Source organism: Equus asinus, chromosome 21, assembly GCF_041296235.1.
Source record: "Equus asinus isolate D_3611 breed Donkey chromosome 21, EquAss-T2T_v2, whole genome shotgun sequence".
Classification (NCBI taxonomy): Eukaryota; Metazoa; Chordata; class Mammalia; order Perissodactyla; family Equidae; genus Equus; species Equus asinus.
The window spans coordinates 76,160,894-76,182,675 of NC_091810.1; the positions used below are offsets into that span (position 1 = coordinate 76,160,894).

The 21,782-nt window shown below is 36.9% G+C and overlaps 1 protein-coding gene across 2 annotated transcripts in view; it reads left to right on the top strand.

The window, feature by feature from the left end:
• TBC1D5 (TBC1 domain family member 5) overlaps positions 1-21,782 on the top strand; it is a 564,348-nt gene that overhangs the window by 449,452 nt on the left and 93,114 nt on the right. For both annotated transcript variants that reach the window (XM_014842157.3, XM_014842161.3), the window contains exon 17: positions 17,111-17,196. In XM_014842157.3, the coding sequence (XP_014697643.2) occupies positions 17,111-17,196 (86 nt within the window). The remainder of the gene's footprint in view (positions 1-17,110; positions 17,197-21,782) is intronic.

Genomic DNA, 21,782 nt, shown 5'->3' on the forward strand with positions numbered 1-21,782 from the left:
CCCTAGGTCTGACCATCATCGTTATAAGTTGGGGTTGTTAGTGATTTGATTCTTTCTGACCTTTTCTTGAAGTTTCTATTGCAGTGCAAGTGCCTAATTCGTCACTTCTCTCTTTCTATAACAACAGCAATAAAAATAGAGAGTATTTTGAATTATTCCACTTAAAAATACACGTTGAATGGTGCACTTTACATGGTTTGAGGTGTCTTTGGGGAATAGCGCCAAGTAGGAAAATTTGAAGGCAGGAAAATGACAGGAATGGTTGGAGTTATTCTCATAAACCCAGGAAAGAGATAAACCTTTTGCCCACATCTTTCCAGCCAGTATCTGGAGAAATTCTGCCAGATTTTCTCAGAAAGGAACTAATTGAATGTTTCTATTATATATTCCACTTATGAGAGGACCTGCTGACAAGAATATCAGCTATTAATTTGAGATCAATTACTTAATTTACTTAATTGATAACATCTTATTTAAGCTCTCTTATTTGAACTTCCTTGCATTTGATTTTAGAGACTAACCAACTCCATAGGAAACTAAAACTTCAGAATATATTTAGGACTTATTCAAAAGAAATTGACCTCTGATTAAACACAGGAGAATAGATTTCATTTTCATAGAGGTAACACAATTTGGTGCCCTAAAGGATTTCATTGGAGGATTTAATGTGTATGTATATTTTTATTAAAATTATTGTGATTTTCTACCAACCATTCCTTTTGGTGTAGGAAAGCAAACAATGGAATATAGTAGTATGAGCATTCTATTTCCTTCTCCTCTTTTCTCATTTCCTTCCTTCCTTTTTTTAAAAATAAGATTTAATTATGAGCTTCTTGAAAACAAAATGTAGAGGATAACTTCAAGGAACATTTAAGAGAGTATCAGTAAGGCTTGGTAAATAATTAGCCATATATGGTGAACAGTTAGTTGTATTTCCCAGTTATCCAGCTTTTGATTGAGTTGGTGGGAAAATGTATAGATGAGGAAGTTTGTGAGAGTAGCACAGTATAAGAGGGTTGGATAATGAGTTGATTTGGGGTAGGGTGTGGGATATCCAGGTAGAAGTGTCCAGAAGGCAACTCAGAATGTGTGTAGGGGGCTCAAAGGAGAGATCTGGACCAGAGATACAGATTTAGAAATCTTAAACGTGGATGTTAATTGTAGTTGAGGGAATGTAAGTAGTCTCCAGGAATGATATCTTGGGAAGATGAGAACTGGAAAGGGAATCATAAGACACAACAAGAGGGGCAAGAGGAAGGAGCATATGGAGAAGACGCAGACTGTGGGAAAACCATGAGAAGATAGAGTTATGATTGCCTAAGGTTAGATAATCCCAAGAACATGGAAATGGTTAGTGACAAATGTTGTACTAATCAACTGAAATTAAAAGACAAGGGCTGGCCCAGTGGCACAGCGGTTGAGTTAGCACATTCCGCTTCAGTGGCCCAGGGTTTGCTGGTTCAGATCCCGGGTGTGGACCTACACGCTACTTGTCAAGCCATGCTGTGGTAGGCATCCCACATATAAAGTAGAGGAAGATGGGCACAGATGTTAGTTCGGGGCCAGTCTTCCTCAGCAAAAAGAGGAGGATTGGCGGCAGATGTTAGCGCAAGGCTAATCTTCCTCAAAAAAACCCACAAATGACCCTGTTGAAAGTTGCTTACATATTTAAGGTGCACATTGAAGGGGAATTGAAAGTGTCCTTTCAGACTAAAACAGTGACGTGAACAAAAAAATAAACAAAAGACAGGAAAAAGATTGTTAGCTGATTGAAAAATAAAAAGGAAGGGAGAGACAGAGATAGTGTGGAATCTAGAGGTGAAAATAAATCAGCAACCTAGTGTTGTTGATAACAAAGGGATAATTATTTTCAAATGCATAGATAATATAGCATTTCCCAGCCAGATCCTTACTAAAGTAATGTGCCCAATTTTTCATTCTTAATTTTGAGATATGAAAAATTGTGAAATATTATTTGAATACATATGAACTTATTATTTAAAAGAAAGATAAAATTAGGAAAAAAATGATCAAGTCTGTATACCTGGAACTGAGATTGTTTAGCCCTAAAAGAAAAGTAAGAATTAATTAACGGTGTTCTTCATACTTTCATGAACCCTTGTATAAATGTGAGCATCCACTGGTATGTGTAGCCAGAAGAGGTTTAAAGAGAGAAATGGATTCAGTTCCTGGCTGTACCTTTACTCTTTCCATAACTTTGGTCCAACTACTAACCACTCTGAGCCTGTTTCTTTACCTATAAAATGGTGACAAGTTTGTTGTGAAAATTCTGTGAGTAAGAAATAGTGTTTGTAAAGGGCCTAGTATGGTCCAGCACCCAGTAAATAATCACTGATGTTCTGTGTACTTTCTCTACGAGAAAGAAGCAAGACTAAACGGGCCTGACTCCATTTGTGGCACGTTTAAGCTGTGGGTTTTTTATTTAAATTTAATATTTAATTGATGCCTCACAAATGAGCAAGGTAACTGATCAATCTCTTAATTTTCAAAGTTCCCATTTATATGGAAAACTTCCTAAATAATTTAATGGTACAATGTATTATTATTTGCTGATTTTTTAAAACTCTGTTGCTTTTTATGTAATTGTATATACAGATAAAATTTGAAGATTCTAGACATCATTAGTCATTAAATAGTACAGTCTAGAAAAGGAAGTCACATTTTAATAGCTGGTGAGAGCGCTAAGAATGACAAAATCAGTAAGTTCATTCTTTCCTCACTGGGCTGCGCTCCTTCTCTCTATAACCCTCCCCCCACAACACAAACATAGTTAACAACTACTCTTCCTTCAGATTGCCATTCCATTGTCACTTCTTCTGGGAAGTCCTCCCTGATCTCCCTGATGAAATAGAATCCGCCTGTTACGCACTTTCATAGCACCATGTACCTCCTTTTCTAAGCATTCAGCGCAGATGCAGTCTTACATTGATGTGTGTAATTATTTGATTGTCTCTTCCTCTGGTATAAGCTCCTTAAGGGTAGGTCATGATTGTTGTGTCACCATTGTACCCCTGGTACCTAGCACAGTGCCTGGCACATAGGATATATTTGGATGGAATGATTCATGGGTGGGTGGATAGATGGAGTGGAAGGACGTTTCTTTCCATATTATCTGCATCCCAGCTCTGTGTTCTCTTCCCTCTGCTTGGATTGCTCTTTCTGCTCCTCCTACTGGCACCTTCAGAACCTTCCTTCCCATCCAGCTTGAATAGCACTTCTTGGTTTTAAAATGATATCCAGCTTCTCACAGTTTCCTAGTAAACTCCTGTGAAGACCCTCATAAGCAAAAACAATATCACATGACAAAAAACAAAACAAAATAAAGTCAGACAACCCATTGCCTACAAGGAGTTCAACTCAATTAAGGAAAGTTAATTATATTGCCTGTGGTTTACTTTATCAAACAGAGTACCATCCACATCCACTCAACCAGCTGCTCCTTTGTGAGATAACTCATCCAAGAGAAGTGGTCAGTAGTCATGGCCAATCCGTGTGCGCTCTGCCTGCTCATTTTCCCTGTTAGATCAGGTTGCTTCTCCGACTGCTCACTGGGTTTCATTCTGTTTTTATTACCTGAATTGTGATCATGATAGTACATAATTGGATGCAGTGAGTAAGGATTCTGTTTATCCAGGAGAACTTAGAGAAGAGTATGAGATCACATTCATTGCCAGTTAGCCTTTTTGGAGCTTCTTTCTAAAATGGGCACACTGGCAGCGTGTTTGGCCTCAGCCTGTCTTGTACTAAAGAAGGAGCTTATGTGGGCATTTAAGAAATGCCTTCTCTCTGAGCCTTCCATTAGTCATGTATACCTGCAGGTCAGATGATTTTTCACCCTACTTCTATGGAGCTATTTCTTTAAAAGCCAGGCTCTGGCAAACTCTTCAGTTTATCTAATTCACAGACAATCATTGAGCACATACCACGTGCCAGACACTTTTCTAGAGACAGAGAAGATACAAACGGTGATCTGGACATGGCGTGGCCCTTAGTGAACTTACACTGTACATGAAAGACAGACGTACACAACTAACCATAATGCAAGGCAAGATGAAATAAATGCAAAATTAACAAGATTAGCATGCTGTCAGAATGGAGGTATTGGAGTAATGTGGAAATTCACAAGAGGCTTCCTGTAGGAGGTGGTATTTGGACTAAGAATGAGGAGGATTTCAGTAAACAGAGAATAGAGAGTAGACAGCTAACCTGAGGGAACAGCTTACCTAAAGTCTGGAGATGTGGGCAATGTCCAGAGATAGTTGTGAGTCAAATGTAGGCTGCATGGGGGGTGATATGAGGAGCATTTTAGGACCCAGATCGTGGAGGTCCGTGAACATCATGCTAAGAAATTGGAACTTTGAGACCTGACTGGCAGTTGAAACCTGAATCGGAATTAAGGAAGGGAAGTAAAAAATTCAGGCCTAAATTTTTAGAAGGTGATCCTGGTGGCATTGTATGTATGGATCAGAGGGAAACGACATTAGAGACGTGGAATAGTCAACACTGAAATTAAGACAGGTCTGAACTACAGTGAGGGTCATGGTCATGCCGCAGTGTGGTCTTGCCACGGGAGTCGTTGAGGAGGCAGAATGGTTGAACTTGCTCAGCCCCAGATTTTTCATGCCTTGGGTCTGGGGTTTTATCTTAGAGACAGTCTGAAATATTGATACTACAGGTGGAGGTGTGGGAGTTTTTGTGCAGAGAGGTGATAATGGAGAAATGAATATAAAAAGAGTTGAACAAGAAGGATTGAAACGGGGGGTATGTTTAGAAGATCACAAAGAGATAGTGCCAGATCAGTAGGATTCCTTCGTGTGTGTTAGTTTGTAGTGAAATCCTGCAGCTGATGCCGTTTAAAGCTTCAAGGGTCAGCCTTATGACATCTGAACTCCTGGATCTTCAAAGGCCTGTGCGGAAAGAGCCAGTCCTACAAGAGGTCCAAAAGGCTGGCTAAGAAAGTAAGGATGATACTCTCTGACAGACTTTTGGTAACAAGTTCAGCCGGAATTGTGAAACGTTCTGCATACCTGTTTAACTTATGATGTGTGTGATATAATGAGTAGAAAAACTAAACTGAGAAGGATATAAAATACTTTTTGTCTTATATTTTAAGTAGCACTGAAGAGTTGTTTTATTTTTAATTTAGTGCAGAGAAGTATAGAGGAGAAATAGAAGTGGTCCCTGCCCATAAGCCCATTGTGGAAATAATTCCCACTGGTGGGCGGATGGGCGTGGAGTGATGAAGCGCATGATAAGGAAATCACAACAGTGTAAAAAAATACGAAGCGAAAAAAACAAAAGTCTTTTTCCAGTCACCCTTCACCTACATCAGTCCTTTTCCCCTTCCAGAAAAGAAAAAAAGGTGTGTTTTTAATGGTTTAAGATATAAGTTACATACCGTAAAAATCCACTCATTTAAAGCTTACAATTTAACGGTTTTTAGTGTATTTACAGAGATGTACAGCCCTCACCATAATGTAATTTTAGAACATCTTCATTGTCCCAAAAAGAACCCTTGTACCCATTAGCAGTCATTCACTACTTTCTCTCCCTCACCTAAAACTCCCCACCCGCCCTAGGCAACCTCTAATCTAATTTCTGTCTCTCTAGATTTGCGTTTTCTGGATATTTTGTCTAAATGGGTTCATACAATACGTATTTTTTTGGTGACTGGCTTCTTTAATTTAGCATAATGTTTTTGAGGTCCCTCCATGTTATAGCATATATCAGTACATCATTCATTTTTATTGCCAAATAATATTCCACTATGGATATACTACATTTTGTTTATCCATTTGTCAGCTGACATTTGGATTGTTTCTGTAGTTTCTATGAATAATGCTTCTGTGAACATTTCCTGTACAAGTTTTTGTGCGGATATATGTTTTTATTTTCCTGGATATGTACCTAGCAGTGGAATTGCTTGGTCATATGGTTACTCTACAGTCAACATTTTGAGGAACCGCCAAACTCTTTTGCAAAGTGGTTGCATCATTTTAGATTCCCGCCAGCAATGTATGAGAGTTCAGATTTCTCCACATGAGTCCCAACATTTGTTCTATTTGTCTTTTTTAGAGCCGTTCTAATGGGTATGAAGTGGTATCTCATTGTGGTTTTGATTTGCATTTTCCTGATAATTAATTATGTTGAACATCTTTTCATGTACTTATGAGCCATTTGTGTATGTTCTTTCAAGAAATGTCTCTTCAGATTGTTTGCCCATTTTTAAATGGGTTGTCATTTTATTATTGAGTTGCAAGAGTTCTTTGTATCTTCTGGATATAAGACTGTATCTGATATATGATTTGCAAAGATTTTCTCTCATCTGTGGATCCTCTTTTCACTTTCTTAATAGTGTCCTTTGCAGCACAAATGTTTTTAATTTTGATAAAGTCCGACTTATCAATTTCTCTTTTTATCCCTTATACTTTTGGTGTCATATCCAAGAAATGATTGCCTAAGCCAAGATCACAAAGATTTACTCCTGTGTTTTCTTCTAAGAGTTTGATAGTTTTAGCTCTTACATTTAGATCTGTGATCCACTGTGAGTTAATTATGTGTGTGGTGTGAGATAAAGGTCCAAATTCATTCTTTTGCATGTGGATATCCAATTGTGTTTGTTGAAAAGGCTATTATTTCCACGTTGAATTGTCTTGCTCCTTTGTCTAAAATTAATTAACCATAAATGTGAACGTTTATTTCTGGACTCTCAGTTCTATTCCATTAATCTATATGTCTGTCCTTAATGCTAGTACCACACTGTCTTGATTACTGTAGCCTTGTAGTAAGTTTTGAAATCAAGAATTATGAATTCATGAACTCTGTTTATCTTTTTCAAGATAATTTTAGTTATTCTGAGTCACTTGAATTCCCATATGAATTTTAAGATCATCTTAGCTATTTATATTTACGTAAAAGCAGTTATACTTTGTATGCTGGTCTTTACATTACTTCCCCCCCACCCCCACCATTTATTTAATAAGTCTTCTCTCTCAAGGCATTGTAAATGCAGTGTCCACCAGGAAATGATAGCTCTGTACTTCTACACAGAATAACTACTGGGAAAGGAATGGCCTCCAAAGATTCCTCTTAACCTAGATGGGAGGCTTACCTAAGACCTTTTCGTCCTTTCTGAATCCCGATGAAGTCTGCAGCCCTGTTTCTTCTCACTGCTTCAAAGTTCCATCCAGGGGGATCTTGGACCCCAAATCACTGATTGGATTCTTCAGAAAAATGACCTCTTAGAAGAGAGTTATTTTCTTGAAGCATTTCTGGCTGTAGACTAAGAAAGTTCAGCTACTTCTAAAAAAAAATGGTGAGTGGACAGCGTCACTTATGGAGTGTCCCTCTACAAATCTGGCTGCTTTCAGCTGCCCCACAGCAATGGAAACCCTCTCAGAGAGGTTAGCACAGAAGGAGTGGGCTCTCCAGAAGTAAACAGCTTGCTTCACTGTAACTAAGCATTCCCCCATCATCCTCACCCTCATCTGCCACCCTAGCCCCCCGTCTCATTCTTTCGTATAAGGCACCGGATGCTATCCAGGACAAAGCCTGTATATCTAACCATACCCCACTCCCGAACGTTGTTTCTCTCCAGGGCTGGTGTTACAGCATACCACTTGTTAAAATATTGAAGTACTTCCATATCAGTAGGTAAAGAAATCCAGCATTTGAGGGGTTAAAGCTTGGCACAGCAGGGGCCCTCCACGCATTTCCTCCAGCTCCCTCTCAGCCCTGATTGGTAGCTGCCTGTGCTGTGGCAGTTATTTTATATTTTGACTGTCACCCCTGCCACATGTATGCAGCAAAAGGGTTAATAAACTAATCCAGTGGTACCCATAAAACTACCTCCCCAAGAGGAAAGCTGATATCCAAAATCATCTGTCAGGTTTCTGAGAAAAGGCCCGTAAATGGTCTGTGGATGGAATTCAGGGGCTCTAAGAACTTGAATGGGAAAAACTTACATGTTTATTTTCACTGAGCCCGTACTAAAATTTAGTATTTCCTTCAAATATGGATGAAGCCAACAAACTGCAGTAGTATTAGAAGCACCTGAAACATTTTCACTAATAGCAATCACAGATATTTTATATCATATTACAGTTGAAGATATCTTGAAATACCATTTACATTCAGTACTTCTAAATCATAGTAATGATTAGACCAGCCACTATATCTTATTTGTTACATTAATATAAAAGCACATTTCACTGTTATAAATTTGTTCAATATTTTTATTACTGTATTTCAGTATAATTGGTTTCCCTTATAACCCTGTGTATTTTAGTTTATGCATTTAAAAGCATTATTCTGGAGCTGGCCCAGTGGCATGATGTTTGAGTTTGACGTGCTCCACTTCGGCAGCCTGGGGTTTATGGGTTCAGATCCCAGGCATGGACCTACACCACTCCTCAAGCCATGCTGTGGTGGCAACCCACATACAAAATAGAGGAAGACTGACACAGATGTTAGCTCAGGCCCACTATTCCCCAAGCAAAAAAAAGAGGAAGATGGGCAACAGATGTTAGCTCTTCCAATCTTCCTCACCAAAAATAAGTAAATAGAAAATTTTTTAGGGGCTGGCCCAGTGGCACAACGGTTAAGTGCACACATTCCACTTTGGCAGCCCAGGGTTCGCCGGTTCAGATACCGAGTACGGACATGGCACCACGTGGCAAGACATGCTGTGGTAGGCATCCCACATATGAAGTAGAGGAAGATAGGCATGGATGTTAGCTCAGGGCCAGTCTTCCTCAGAAAAAAAGAGGAGGATTGACAGATGTTAGCTCAGCGCTAATCTTCCTCGGGGAAAAAAAAATGTAAAAGCTTTATTCTGAAAAGGGGGCCAAAGTCAACCACCAGAAAGCAGAGTAATCTATGGCACAAAGATTAGAAACCCTTAACATGAATACTATGTAAGCAGCTTGCAATTGATGTGCCAATTAATATCACTAGATATTTGAAAGGGCTTTGGTTTTATGCCTGAGCTATATCAAAAGTTATTGATTAAAAAGAAAATATTTTACAACACTGTCTACTCTTTAGAGAAATTCACACCTGATATTAGTAGTTTTGTCTTATAATGACACATGAAATCTAGAATGAACTAATCAGGAAAGGCAAGAGTCCATCTGTAGGGAGTCTTCTCGGGTCTCTGGCTTAATGGGCATACTTTCTAAAGTAGAGATCGGTCTCACACAGGAGAATATGACTCTCATCTGTGTGTTATTTATGTTGCTTTTTGATTTCTCTCTTCACTTAGACATTTCAAAGTTCAGTATTGATACTTCATTGTTATACTAGAAAGCATCATAAAAAATACATTGTAAATGAATGACCCTAGTAAGACTGGATTTATATAATAAATGAATTTTTAATTCCGAGGTGTTTTATCATTGAAATTACTCCCCAAACTGCCTTAGAAGTGTGGCTGTGCAAGGCTTTCTTTTACCAGGCCTCACTGTGCAGGGGCTTAGCTGTCGTTGCCTTGACAGTTACAAAAACTGGTCATGAAAGGAAAGATGGTGGAGAGAGAAGATGAGGGCAAAGTTTCCTGACCCAGGGTTCTCAGTCCCATGGGGTCACGTAGACTTATTCTTGGGGATTCAAAAATCCTAAAACCATTTTTAAATTGCTTCTATTTTGATGGTAATTTGTTTAAACTTATTTTAGCATTTCTAAAGATAAAAATATACAGTGATAATTTTTATATCAAAGATTTTAGTTTCTTAACTCTGGTTCCCAAATTGGAATATTCAGGAGTATCTTTTGAGGTTGCCTTCTTCTTTTTTTCCTTTGTATCACTGAAGGCGGGGGGAACCACTTTTCCTGGTTAGGAAAAGACAAATGAGTTTCCAGATTTCTTTAAACCATTGAAGTGAGGCTTCTCTTCTCTCCCTCTGCTCCCAGTGAAGGAGGGGAAAAGGTGAGGAGGTCAATACTGCTGAAAAGAGCTAACCAGCTATCTAAAAGGAATATTTTGAGGCCCAGTGTTAGTGACAAAGAAAATGTGTAGACCTAAACTACTTTCCATATTTATATATATATATATAAATATTGGGGGGCATGTTACTCTGGTATCTTCCTGCATGTTAAATTCAAAAATGTAAATACATTAGAAAAAGGAACAAATTTTATTTCTCTTTTGGTGTCTATTTATTGTGTGAAGCTACAGTCGAGCATAACGCACAGGTGGTTTAAAACGCTTCTCTGCCATCTGAGATCTCAGCTTGCCAGGGTATGGATGGGGATGTCACTGCAGGGAATTAGGCTTATTCAGTATGTAAAATGAGGCTGGCATGGGTTCAGAGGTTTTGTCTGTGTCTTTACCCACTTAGCAATTTTTTGCTTCTTTTTTTTTTAACTTTTGAAAGGCCTTTTAAATTTACTTTTTAAAAAAATTTTAATTTGTAGATACATAGATTAGAATTACCTGAACTTCTCTGTCAGTTCCACTAAGATTCTTAATACCTAGTATTTGTTATATATATTTCTTATCAAAATACATGGGAATTATTAGTATATAAACCAGAGGTCATTTTAATCCTGTTACTGAAATAATACTCAATTTACAACCTGTCAGAAAGATTTATTTTCTTTTTTTGATGAAAACCTATGTTAACTTGATGACTACATTGTATCCACATTTTGGATTTTGTAATATTGTAAAAAATCAAACTAGGTTTTATTTTCCAAAATTTGATTTGTGAGCTTATTTTCTACTAAGCATTTGACATTTAATTCATGGTATGAGTTGTTTGAAAAAGAAGGAAAAGTGGTTGTTTAGATAGGGAAGGTATGGCTCAATATACTGTTATATGTAAATATGTAGTAAAATGAGTATTGTGTCAATAACAAGTAATATAAAAAGAAAATCAACTCTTGGGTAAGTGATGAAGAAAGAAATAAAATTCAAGCCTAGGTTAGACAGCAATATTTAGATAATACCACTTATTTAAATATATATTTTTTTAAACGAGAATTTTGTGAGCATTTAGGATTATAATGTCTGCCTTTTTGGTCCAGTGTGTTACTGGATCTAATTTTAATGAAGAGGGCAGTATGTGGCAATAGGAAATAGAAATGGTGAGACCTTTGTGGACCCTCTAGCAATCAGTGAATATCAGATCACAAATTTCCCCAGCTTTAATTACAGGCAAAAGAAAAGACAAAATTAGCATTTTAATATAGAAATATCTTAGGCTTTAGGAGAATTATGATAAATCTAATGTTGCCTAGTGAACCAAAGAGGGGATATTACAACAAACTGTCTCCTTAGGAATGTTTGTTTAAATAAAGGCAACAATACTTCATCCTTATCTTTTTTGGATAATTATTGCTATTTCAGGCTGTTCTTTGTTCCAGGTTTAAAATACCTTTAGTTAAAAAAAAATGTAATTGGCAGTGTTTGTTTTCTATAAAACTCCAAGAAGGGAAAAATTCTGTTTGCTTGGCACTAACAGGATAATTATTTTAGGGAGAGTTTTCGCTCTAGAGCTCCAGTTCGCTGGTGCCGTGGCATCTCTGCACTTGGACGTGTTTAGGTTATCTCGTTTCAGTTACAGCGTATTAAACTGACTCCTCTTCCGTGGCTGAGATTTGCCCACCTGTCTCCCCTAAAACACCTGCAACATATGTTTGCATAACCCTGTAATGCTTTGCCTTTGGGGTCCTGAGAAATTCCCCCAGAGCTTTTTGCTTATAAACAGCTGAGCAATTCGTTTTTCTAATGATGGTTGCTTTTCCCCCAGCATTGAGGCAATAACATATTCACTAAAATAAGAGTCTCATTTTTCATCAAAGAGAAATGTTCAACATATTTTTGCAGTGCTATTTCTCCTTCTGAGCCTTATTTTTTCCCCTTTTCTAATCCAGCATGCTAAAAACTAAGAGTTGGTAGCAAGATATTAGGGAAAGAAAACTAAGTAATTCTTCATTTGTCAATATTTTCTTTTCCTCATGCCAAATGTGCAGTATATTGTAAATATAAATCAATCTTTTCTGTTAAATAAATGACTACAGGAACTTTATCAGTTTAATGTAAAAATTGTGACCAATAAACTATAAAAATGCTAATAATTTGGACATACTGCAGGAAATCACTTTAATTTTTATAACCACATAAGCTGGCAAACAAATGTGCATTAATAGCATAGTATGCTTTTACAATTTTTTTGAGTTTATAAATGTATGTTCTCCTATTCTGAGAAAGAAGACAGCCTTTCTCCCCACATATGAGATCCAGTGTGCATATTTCCCTAAATATGTGTTTTTGCTTTTTAAAAATGTAATATTTGATAAAAATCTACCCTGAATTTATATATGATTATCAGAAGTATGAAATATCACTTTCTCTACCTGTTTGTTATCATGAATTTTAAGTTCTCAAACTGTCAAATCTACTCTCAAATTAAAGGTCTGTTTGTCAGTTCTCAGTGGTTTCAGAAGATAATCATAGCTTCCATTTCATTGAGTTTTTATCAAGTGCCCGGCGCAGAGCTGTGCAGTTAACGTTCATTGTCTCATTTCATCCTTACCCCAGTTTTGCAGCTGAGGAAACCAGAGCTAGGAGTGTAAGTGACTCCTCTCAGCCACGCAGCCAGCAGTGGATGGAGCAGGGATCTGAGCAAAAGCCTCGCTGACTTCTGGTCCCTTGCCTCCCCTGTCAGGCAGCCTGGGCCCCTAAAGCAGATGAGCAACGTTATGGTTACCATAGTCCCTTTGTTTTTAACATCTATCTTTAACTCTTCTTTAAGTCCTACTGGTACATTCATAAATTGGAAGAGGCATCGCTGGAATTGCTTTTCTTTTGGTCTTCTCAGGTCTACATGTGCTTATAAATAGACAGCCCTTTGAAAGGTGCTGTGTTGTTCAAAGCAGGATGAGCACTTCAGACTCTTTCTCCTGGAGTCTCCATATAACAGTTCAAAAGGAGAGAATCATCTTCAGGTGAGGGACGGGAGTTAGGGGGTCAATCTAGAAAGTACCATTTGTAATGACCCTTGTTGGATGAGTTTGATTTCACCAGACTCAGAACAAGGAAAATTGTCCATGTACTATCTTGTAGTTAATTGTACTTCTTGTAGCATCTAGTTAGTTGTACTTAGTGTGGGTTAGCATTTAAATATTTGTATACTACCACAACAAATTGAGTCTGAACTTAAAATACTGAAATACTACTATGGGAGTAAGGGTGGCAGGAGAGGAGAGTGATGTGCAAATCTACAGACTTCCATAACAGAGTAGAGCAGAGGGGAGTTGTCCACCATCAGAAGTCATCCTCAGTAAGGAAGAGAGTGTTTTACCTGAAATTACATTGAGGAACAGCTTGCTATCATATAATATAGACCGCAGAAGTGGAGAATGTTAACTATAACGGAGAGGTTGGTTAGATTTCAGTCAGTCTTACCTCTTGCATTGATTGCTGTCATTCAAGCACTATTTGTAAATTGATTTTGTGATCGTGCCAAATTAACAAAAGTGTTTTAGAAATTCAGAAGTACAGCATGGGCTTTGTTTTGTTTTCTTTTGTTTTTCCATATAGCTTCCTCCCGGACACTTGTTTCTACCACTATCTATTATGCTTCTTTACGTCATTTTGTCCACAAGACTTTTAAGAAGCCTCCCCAGAATCCAGCCCGGCTGTACCATGGGTGGTATTTTCAGCGTTCTTCATATATTGCCATAAAATAAAATGCTGATGAGAAAACTTTAAGAAGGGTTCCACAGCTTCTTAACAGAGAAGAACTGAGTCGTACTTGAGAAGTTAACTTCTCTTGCAGATCTTGCAATCTTGCAGATGATTTATTTCAAGTCCATCCATTTGGTCTAGGAAAGGCGTGGTAAACCCTGGGTGGACTGAATTTGTGATCTGCATCTTCTTGTATACTTATATAGACTTCCCGGGTCATGAACCTACTTGGTATTCCTCTGTACACAAACCAATATAAGTTAAGCTATGATTACCATTTTGCTATCTTTCTTCCGAAGAAAAATTCACCAAAACACAAGAGATTTTTTTTAAATGTACATTGGTTTGGAAAAGCTTCTAATAGTTGAAATTCTGTCAAATGTGAGAATGGGTTTAAAATAATTACTACTTTTTCCAATCCAGGCAAGATATAACATTGAACTTGTCAACATCACATGTCCTGCACAATGAGAAATTACAAGTGTCATGGGGTTTGGTCTTTCCTACATACGGAGTTCTATATAGGTAGAATTCTAATGGCTCTTATATTTTAGAGGGAACTCCAGATTTTTAAAAATCAGAACTGTTATATTCCTATAAAATTTTATTTGGGGAAAAAAAGCCTTTAAAAAAAGAAAAGCAAGTGTCTCTTTACTTTTAAAATGTTTCTGTTAGAATACTGCTCACTTAATCTCACCCCCCCTAAGGAAACCATTGTTATCATTTTGGCACATAGTTGTGTGAGAAGATATTGCTCCAAAATGTCTTGACTTTTTGAAACCTTATTCAGAAGAGATCGAACTACCTGAATTGAAAGGGAGGAATTACAGGTGAATTAAAGAACTGTCAGTACTGAATTTTAATGTACAAAACCATTTGTGCCCTTTTTATTATTCATGTCTATACATGTTGATTTGTGTAGCCACACATTGGTGTACGTCTATGTCAAACATTTAATTCTGTGCTGTCCATTACAGTAGCCACAAGCCACATATGGCTCTTGAGCCTTGAAGTGTGGCTAGTCCAAAGTGAGATGTGCTGTAAGTATAAAATTTACACTGGATTTCAAAGACTTTGTACAAAAGAAAGAATGTAAAAATGTGTCAATAACTTTTTATATTGATTACATGTTAAAATGACACTGTTTTGGATATACTGAATTAAATAAAATATTACTACATTGACTTTCATTCGTTTCTTTTTTTAATGTGGTTGCTAGAAAATTTTAAATTATATATGAAGCTTGCATTTGCGGCCCACATTGTATTTCTATTGAAAAGTGCTAGTCTACATCATCTATCTGTCTACGTACTTAAGTTTTAGTAACAGCATTATCTTCTTAGAAAACCCTATTGAATAACTTCTAACTGTAAACTCTGATTTTATTTTCTTACGTTTTAAATGCTGTTTTTCAACATCGTCTTTTGATTCTTTTTTTCATCCCGGTACAGTAGTACTCTAAACTGCCTCTCCCTTTGACACTCATGTCTCCTAGGAATTTAGATAGGCCTTAGTGAAAGCATTACTTGAGCCTCATTCATATGTTCAAGTTAGTCATTATTCCTAATAACGGCTTTAAGTGCTTCAATAGATCAGCACTTGGTGTCTTCAATTGCTTGTCATTTCTTTATAAAGATGTTTCAAGAAATTGCTCCATGCAATCCCTTCTGTCATTGTTTCTAGCAAAAAGTAACATAATCCTTTATTAGTTTGTTGGAAGTCAGAGAAGAAAAGGCTTTTTATATTAGCAAAAATAAAATGTATTTCCAGGTACTGAGAATAAAAGAGCAAAATTAGTCATGAGTGATAATCCTGCAAAGGTTAATTTTTTAAATAAATCGTGAATGTGCTGGCGATCTGCCAGTGGCTTTAACCTCTATTTTATTTTCCCATTATACTTGGGTCCAGGTTGTCATCAGCTACCATGAGGAAACCTATGTAATTCCTAGAGAGTGAAAAGTTGCACTGTTAGACTTAATAGTGTGGTAGTCATGGAAGCATCAGTTATCTTCATCAAGGCAATTCAGATTTGATTATTGTAGAACTGTGTTGAATACCAAACCAGTGGAGTAGTAGCTGGAGCTAAATCAAGGGATTGTCATTTTCGTCAGATGATTAGGGCTGACTTGGAAGAGATATGAAAGGGTTGAGCTGTGTAAATATTCTCTTTTCAGCAGAAAAAGAAAAGGTCCATCATGGCCATTAAGATGCAGCTTGTTAGCTTGATGAATTTCAAACTGTTTAACCTTAGCAATTACATATCCCCACCTCCATGCAAGTATATCAGTCAGTGCCTTGGGATTACGTCTCCAAGGATTGATATTGAAGCATATTGGTAATGTTCTGTTCAGATAAAATGTAGCCTTTCTGTGTCTAGATAGATCTCTCAAAGGACAGGGTCCAAAGTCCTAATTATTAACTCGAATTATATATTCAGGTAAACATTGGAACACATTTATTTGTAAGTTTTTAAAAACTTTTTAATGAAAAATATAATTTCACATTTTAGGGATAATGATATTCATTTAATTTATGCTATTAACATGTTGTATTTTATAAACTGAAAGTATATTTGTTTAATTTTTATTTGCCTATGAGGGACTTGATACATTTAAATAATAAACACATTAAATAATAGCAACATATTTAAATAGACACATTCGACCTAATGATTCAAGGACATTTCTGCAATGATTATAAATAATATTAAATGACAGAAAGGGCAGTATATTGCTACTTTTATGAAATGTTCCTTAGTCAGTTTGCTTTTGTATTGTGATGGTACCCTGCTAATATTTCCACTACCTGGGCACTTATTAAACTCGCATGTAAGAATAGATGACTTAGAAATTGCTAACTTTAAAAGAATCGCTGACTTCTGAAATAGCGCATTGATTTTTGGAGAAGAAAGGCTCGGTGTGCCATCTAGTGGGCATATTTAGCATTCTAGTTGTCAAAAACCAGCAGGAATTTTTACTCTTCCTCCAAAATACAGCTTTCTTGACACTTTGTGTCTCTCAGCCCTAACACATAGATTGTGCTCATGTTATATCAGATAATTTTTCAGTTTTATTCTAATTTGATCTGATTGTGTTTTGGAAAGTCAGGTTGATCAAAATCATCAAAAATAAATCTAATGACAGGAATAAATCCATATGAACTATGAGACACATAAAATTAAAATATGTTAAAACAATTTCAATGTTTAATCAGGACTAAGGACAGTTAAGGCAAAACTTAATAAAAACAAAACTAAAGCGTGCTAATTATTAAACTTTATTGTTAGACGTATTTATTTCTGAAAGAATATAAAAACGATCATTTTTGTTCTTTTATGTGTTAATATATAATTTAAATAGCTTTATACATTTTAATTTATTGGGTTTTTTTTTCCTATAGAGAAATCCAAGACCAGTGACTTATCAATTCCATCCAAATTTAGACTATTACAAAGCACGGGGAGCAGACCTCATGAATAAAAGCCGGTAAGTCCTCTTTTCTCTGATGAAAGTTATAAATCCCAAAGATATTCTGAGAGATCATCAGGAAATTTTACACATTTGCTGGAAATAATTTTCCAGCTTTTAAAATATCAATGGTTAATGCATGTAAGGAATGTTTGTTAAATAAATTATCTGAGTTTTTTTTAAGGCATAAGAAAATTATATACGTTAATGTCAGTGGTAAGATAAAAAAATAAATAAATATAAGAGTACTTGGTACAATTGGAAGTTAGGCAACTTCATTTTTCTAACACTAATAAACCTGAATAAATTGTGCCTACTTGCATAATCTCTTTCTAGATCCTTGCTTTTGATTGAAAAGAGGCAGTTATATAATACATTTTTAAATTATTTCAGTAACAAAATTAAAATTGGGTTTCCCAACTGTCTTTAGAACTACACAATAAGCTTATAAATGCATCTTGTGTGTGCATTTGTGATTATATACATAGAAATTTTAAGGGTCACTGTAGGAATAAAAAAACATAAAATCCTACTTTTAAAAGAAATTAACATTGGCATAAAGGGTTGATGAACAGTCTTGTTCTTTCATAATACCGTACTCAGATGTCTCAAGAGTTAACTTGTCAAACCAGAACCATCTCAAATTAGAATGTAATTTCAAAGTTTGCTGTGGAAGACTAAAATGTTAGTAATGATAAATGCTGCCAAGTTGTCCGAATTTTCTTCCTTAAGCATTGCTTATGTGCTAGCTTTTCTTCAGTAGGATTCCAGCAACCTAAATATACATTTGTGGAGTACACATACACGATGTGTTCTGCTCTTACTTGGAGAGTTAAAAAGAAGACATAATTCCTGCCACATAGAAACTCATAGTCTAAGCGGTGAGAAGAAGTGTATAAGAAAGCGGCTAAATTTAAACTTGTATTTTGAACCCTGTTTTAGTGTAATGTTATTTTTAAAGTACCTATCCCTGACTGAAGTCTGTCTCATGTTTTGATGTGCTGTGTAATTATGAGACAGTTCTACAGCCCAGGAGGCTTCTCTGAAGCTCTCTTCTGTTTGTTCACTTCATCTGATTCCTGTTTCACAAATAAAAGGCTATTCCCTACAGTCACTTTGTTCATTTAATTTAACAAATTTGTATTGAGTACCAGACTCTTATTATTCTAGGCATTAGAGATACAGAGTGAGCAAACCAGACAAAAGTCCCTGCCCTCAGGAATCTTACAGTCTAGTCCCTTGTCCCCCCCGCCTCCCTCCATCATGTCAAGTATTTAGTTTGGGTATGTTTAAAAGAACAAGGTATTTTAGGTACTTTCTTCATACAAGATCTTTCTAGCTAGAGTCCCTTCTTCTTTCCCCTTTTCTCCTACACCACTACCATTAGTTTTCACGCAACAGCCAAAGAACTCTCAATTTACAGCATATTATCTCACAGCCCCACTTAAACTCCTCCAAAGGCTTTCTATTACCATTGATAATCCAGTCCTCTCCCTGTGCCCCTTCCCTCTCTCTCTGACCTTGTGTCCTTCCATTCTCCCCTGCTCTTCCCTCCCATGCTTGCACTTGCTTGGGGCCTTTGCACTTGTCTTCCCCCTTCCTGGGGCACTCCTCCCACCCTCATCTTCCCTTGCGTCTTCAGGAGGTAGGACTCAGCCCAGATATCATCTGAGAGGGGCCACTCTTGACCTCCCTGTTGTCTTCTCCTCCCCTAGTCACTCTCTACCCCATTTCCCAATCTTATTTTCATAGCCTTCATTACCTACTGAAGTTCTGTGCTTCATTTATGTGTGTATCATCTGTCTCCCCAACTCCCCTGCTAAAATCTGAGCCTCCTGAGGGTAGGCGCTTTGTCTTTCTCATCACTCAAGGACACCTCGGATGCCTGGCATAGGAAAGTTACTCAACAAATATTTTTTTGCATATACCCATGTATTATCTTTTTACATTTTCAACATCTACTTTTTGCTCAAAGTGGAAGTGGACTGTACCCTTTCCTTTCTTCCTTTCATGTATTCTTTCTTCTATTTAGCTTTCTGTCCCTGCATTTTTCTTCTAAAAATATTGGTTCTGTTTTATTTGCTTGTAAGCACATTGAAATTCTTGTGCAAAGTATCATTGTGATGATTGGAGGGAAAGTTTTTCATCATCTCTGTTGCAATTTCAAAGCTTAAATTGAAATTGAACCAAATGAAACATAGCGTGAGAACGTCACAGACCAGTTAGGAAAGGAAGAGTTAATAAATGGTGTTGGGAAACTTGACACATCTTTTGAAAAGGTATCTAGTTATAACCTTACTATACACCAAAATAAATTCCAAGTGAATCACAGTGCACTCAAACAAGCAAACATAGGAATAAAATGTGTGTCTCTCTGACCTCTAGTTACTAGGAGACTTTTTAATCTTAAAAGTAATGAAAGAAATCACAAAGGTGACGACCAGTGGATTTTGCTACACAGCTGTTTTTAAGTAGATATGTAAAAAATAAACTGAATCAAAAGGCAAACAGAAAATTGGGAGAATATTTGTAGTGGAAGTAACTGATAAACTGTAACATCACTAATGTATAAAGAACTTATGCAGGTCAGTAGGAAGCACAAGACCCTGTCTCAGTGGCCACTCCAGCTCTTTTGGATTCTCCTCCTCTGCCTGTAAAGCTTGGAACACCCTCCAGGGCTTCTTTTCTTCTCTGCGTTCATTCCCTAGACGATTTCAGCCCAGGTTCATGGCTTTACATACCATTTATGACTGAAGGGTCCTTAATTTATACCTTCAGTTTGTCCTCTTCCTTTGAACTCCAGACTTTCAAATTCCACCACCTACTCAGTATTTCAGTACTCTTGGATGTCCCATATGCATCTCAAATTTAGTGCTTCCGAAAACTAAACTTTTGGTTCTACCTCCACAAACCTGTTTTTCCCACAGTGTTTCTCCATCACAATAAATAGCACGACCCAGTTGATGGAAGCTTAAAATTGCCCTTGCCTCCTCCTTTTCTTTCATATCACACATGAAGTCCATCAGCAAATCCTCTTCAAAATGTGTCATGAAACAAATTGCTTTTCTCCCTCTGTACTGCTAATACTGAGTCCCCACGTCACTGCTCATCTCTCTATTGTAGTCTCCTCACTAGTCTCCCTGCTTCCTCTCCTCCTCCTTATAGACCCTTTCCACATGGCAGCCAGATTTATGTAAGTCAGATCATACCACTCAACTGCTCAGAGCCCTTCAGTGACTTCCCAAAACATTTAGGATAAAGCCCAAAGCCTTTCCAATGACCTGCAAGACAGGCGCTACATGATCCAGCCTCCTCTCTCTCCAGCCCCATTTGCTGCCACCACTCTTCTCGCTTGTTCATTGGACTCCAGCCGCACTGGCCTGCTTACTATTCCTCAAGGACACAAACGTATTCCCACTTAAGGAGCTTTGAGCTTGCTTTTCCCTATGCCTAAATTCTTCCCCAAGAGTCTGCATGGCAAACTTCTATCCAGTCTGTATTCAAATATCATCTCTTCGGAGAACCCCTCTTTCACTGCCCTGTCTAAAATAATGGCCCCATTTATTCTGACCCTTTACTTTGTTTTTGTTTTTCATATCAATTCTTACTATATGAAATGGTATTTTTAACTTTTAAACAATTTTATTGGGTATTTTTTTCTTTGTTTCTTGCACTGAAATGTAAACTCTACATGTTTGTCTTGTTAACTGTTGTAACCCTGAGCCTAAAATAGTGCCTAGAATACAGTAGGTACTGAATGAAAGAAGAATTGCAAACAGCAAGTAAGCATTGAAAAGGCTGTTCAAACTCATAATTAGTCAAAGAAATGCAAATTAAAACACCAATAAAGTACCATTTTCACCTTTCAAATTAGCAAATTAAAAATAAATGAGCCAGAGATAAATAAGTCCTAGGGATCTACTGTACAGCATAGTGCCCATGGTTGATAATTCTGTATTATGTACTTAAAATTTTGCTAAGAGAGTAGATCTTATTTTAAGTCTTCTTATCACAAAAAAATAAAATAAATAAAAAATAGAGTAGGAGGAAACTTTTGGAGGTGAAGGATATGTTTATGGTATAGATTGTGGTGATGGTTTCACAGGTGTTACTTGTCCCCAAACTCATTAAGTTGTACACATTAAATATGTCAATATGTTTGTATGTCCACCATTCCTCAATAAAGTGGTTTAAAAATGAGTGAATAAGTAAGCAAGCTAGCACTGGTAAAGGTATATGGATACCCTTAGTCACCAATTGATGGAGTATAAATTGAGACAAACTTGATAATCTTGCCAAAGAATTCTTCCAATTCTCTATGTAGCAATTATAACCACTATTTATTCCCTGGAGGTTTGTTTATCGTGTCGCTACTTTATCCATGATCAAAAACCATTGTAGTTACGAAGTCATCAGTAAAGTCCCCATTTGGCTATTTAAGGCTTAGGATGCTTATACCAGGTGGGGCCCTTCAGCTGTAATTAGGCTTGCAACTACTTTCTTAGCTTTTTAGAGTCTATTGAAGAGTTAATGCATTAGGGCTGTCATTGTCATTGAATGGGAAGACAGGGAGTGGGGATGATCCATAGGGGATCTGTATACTC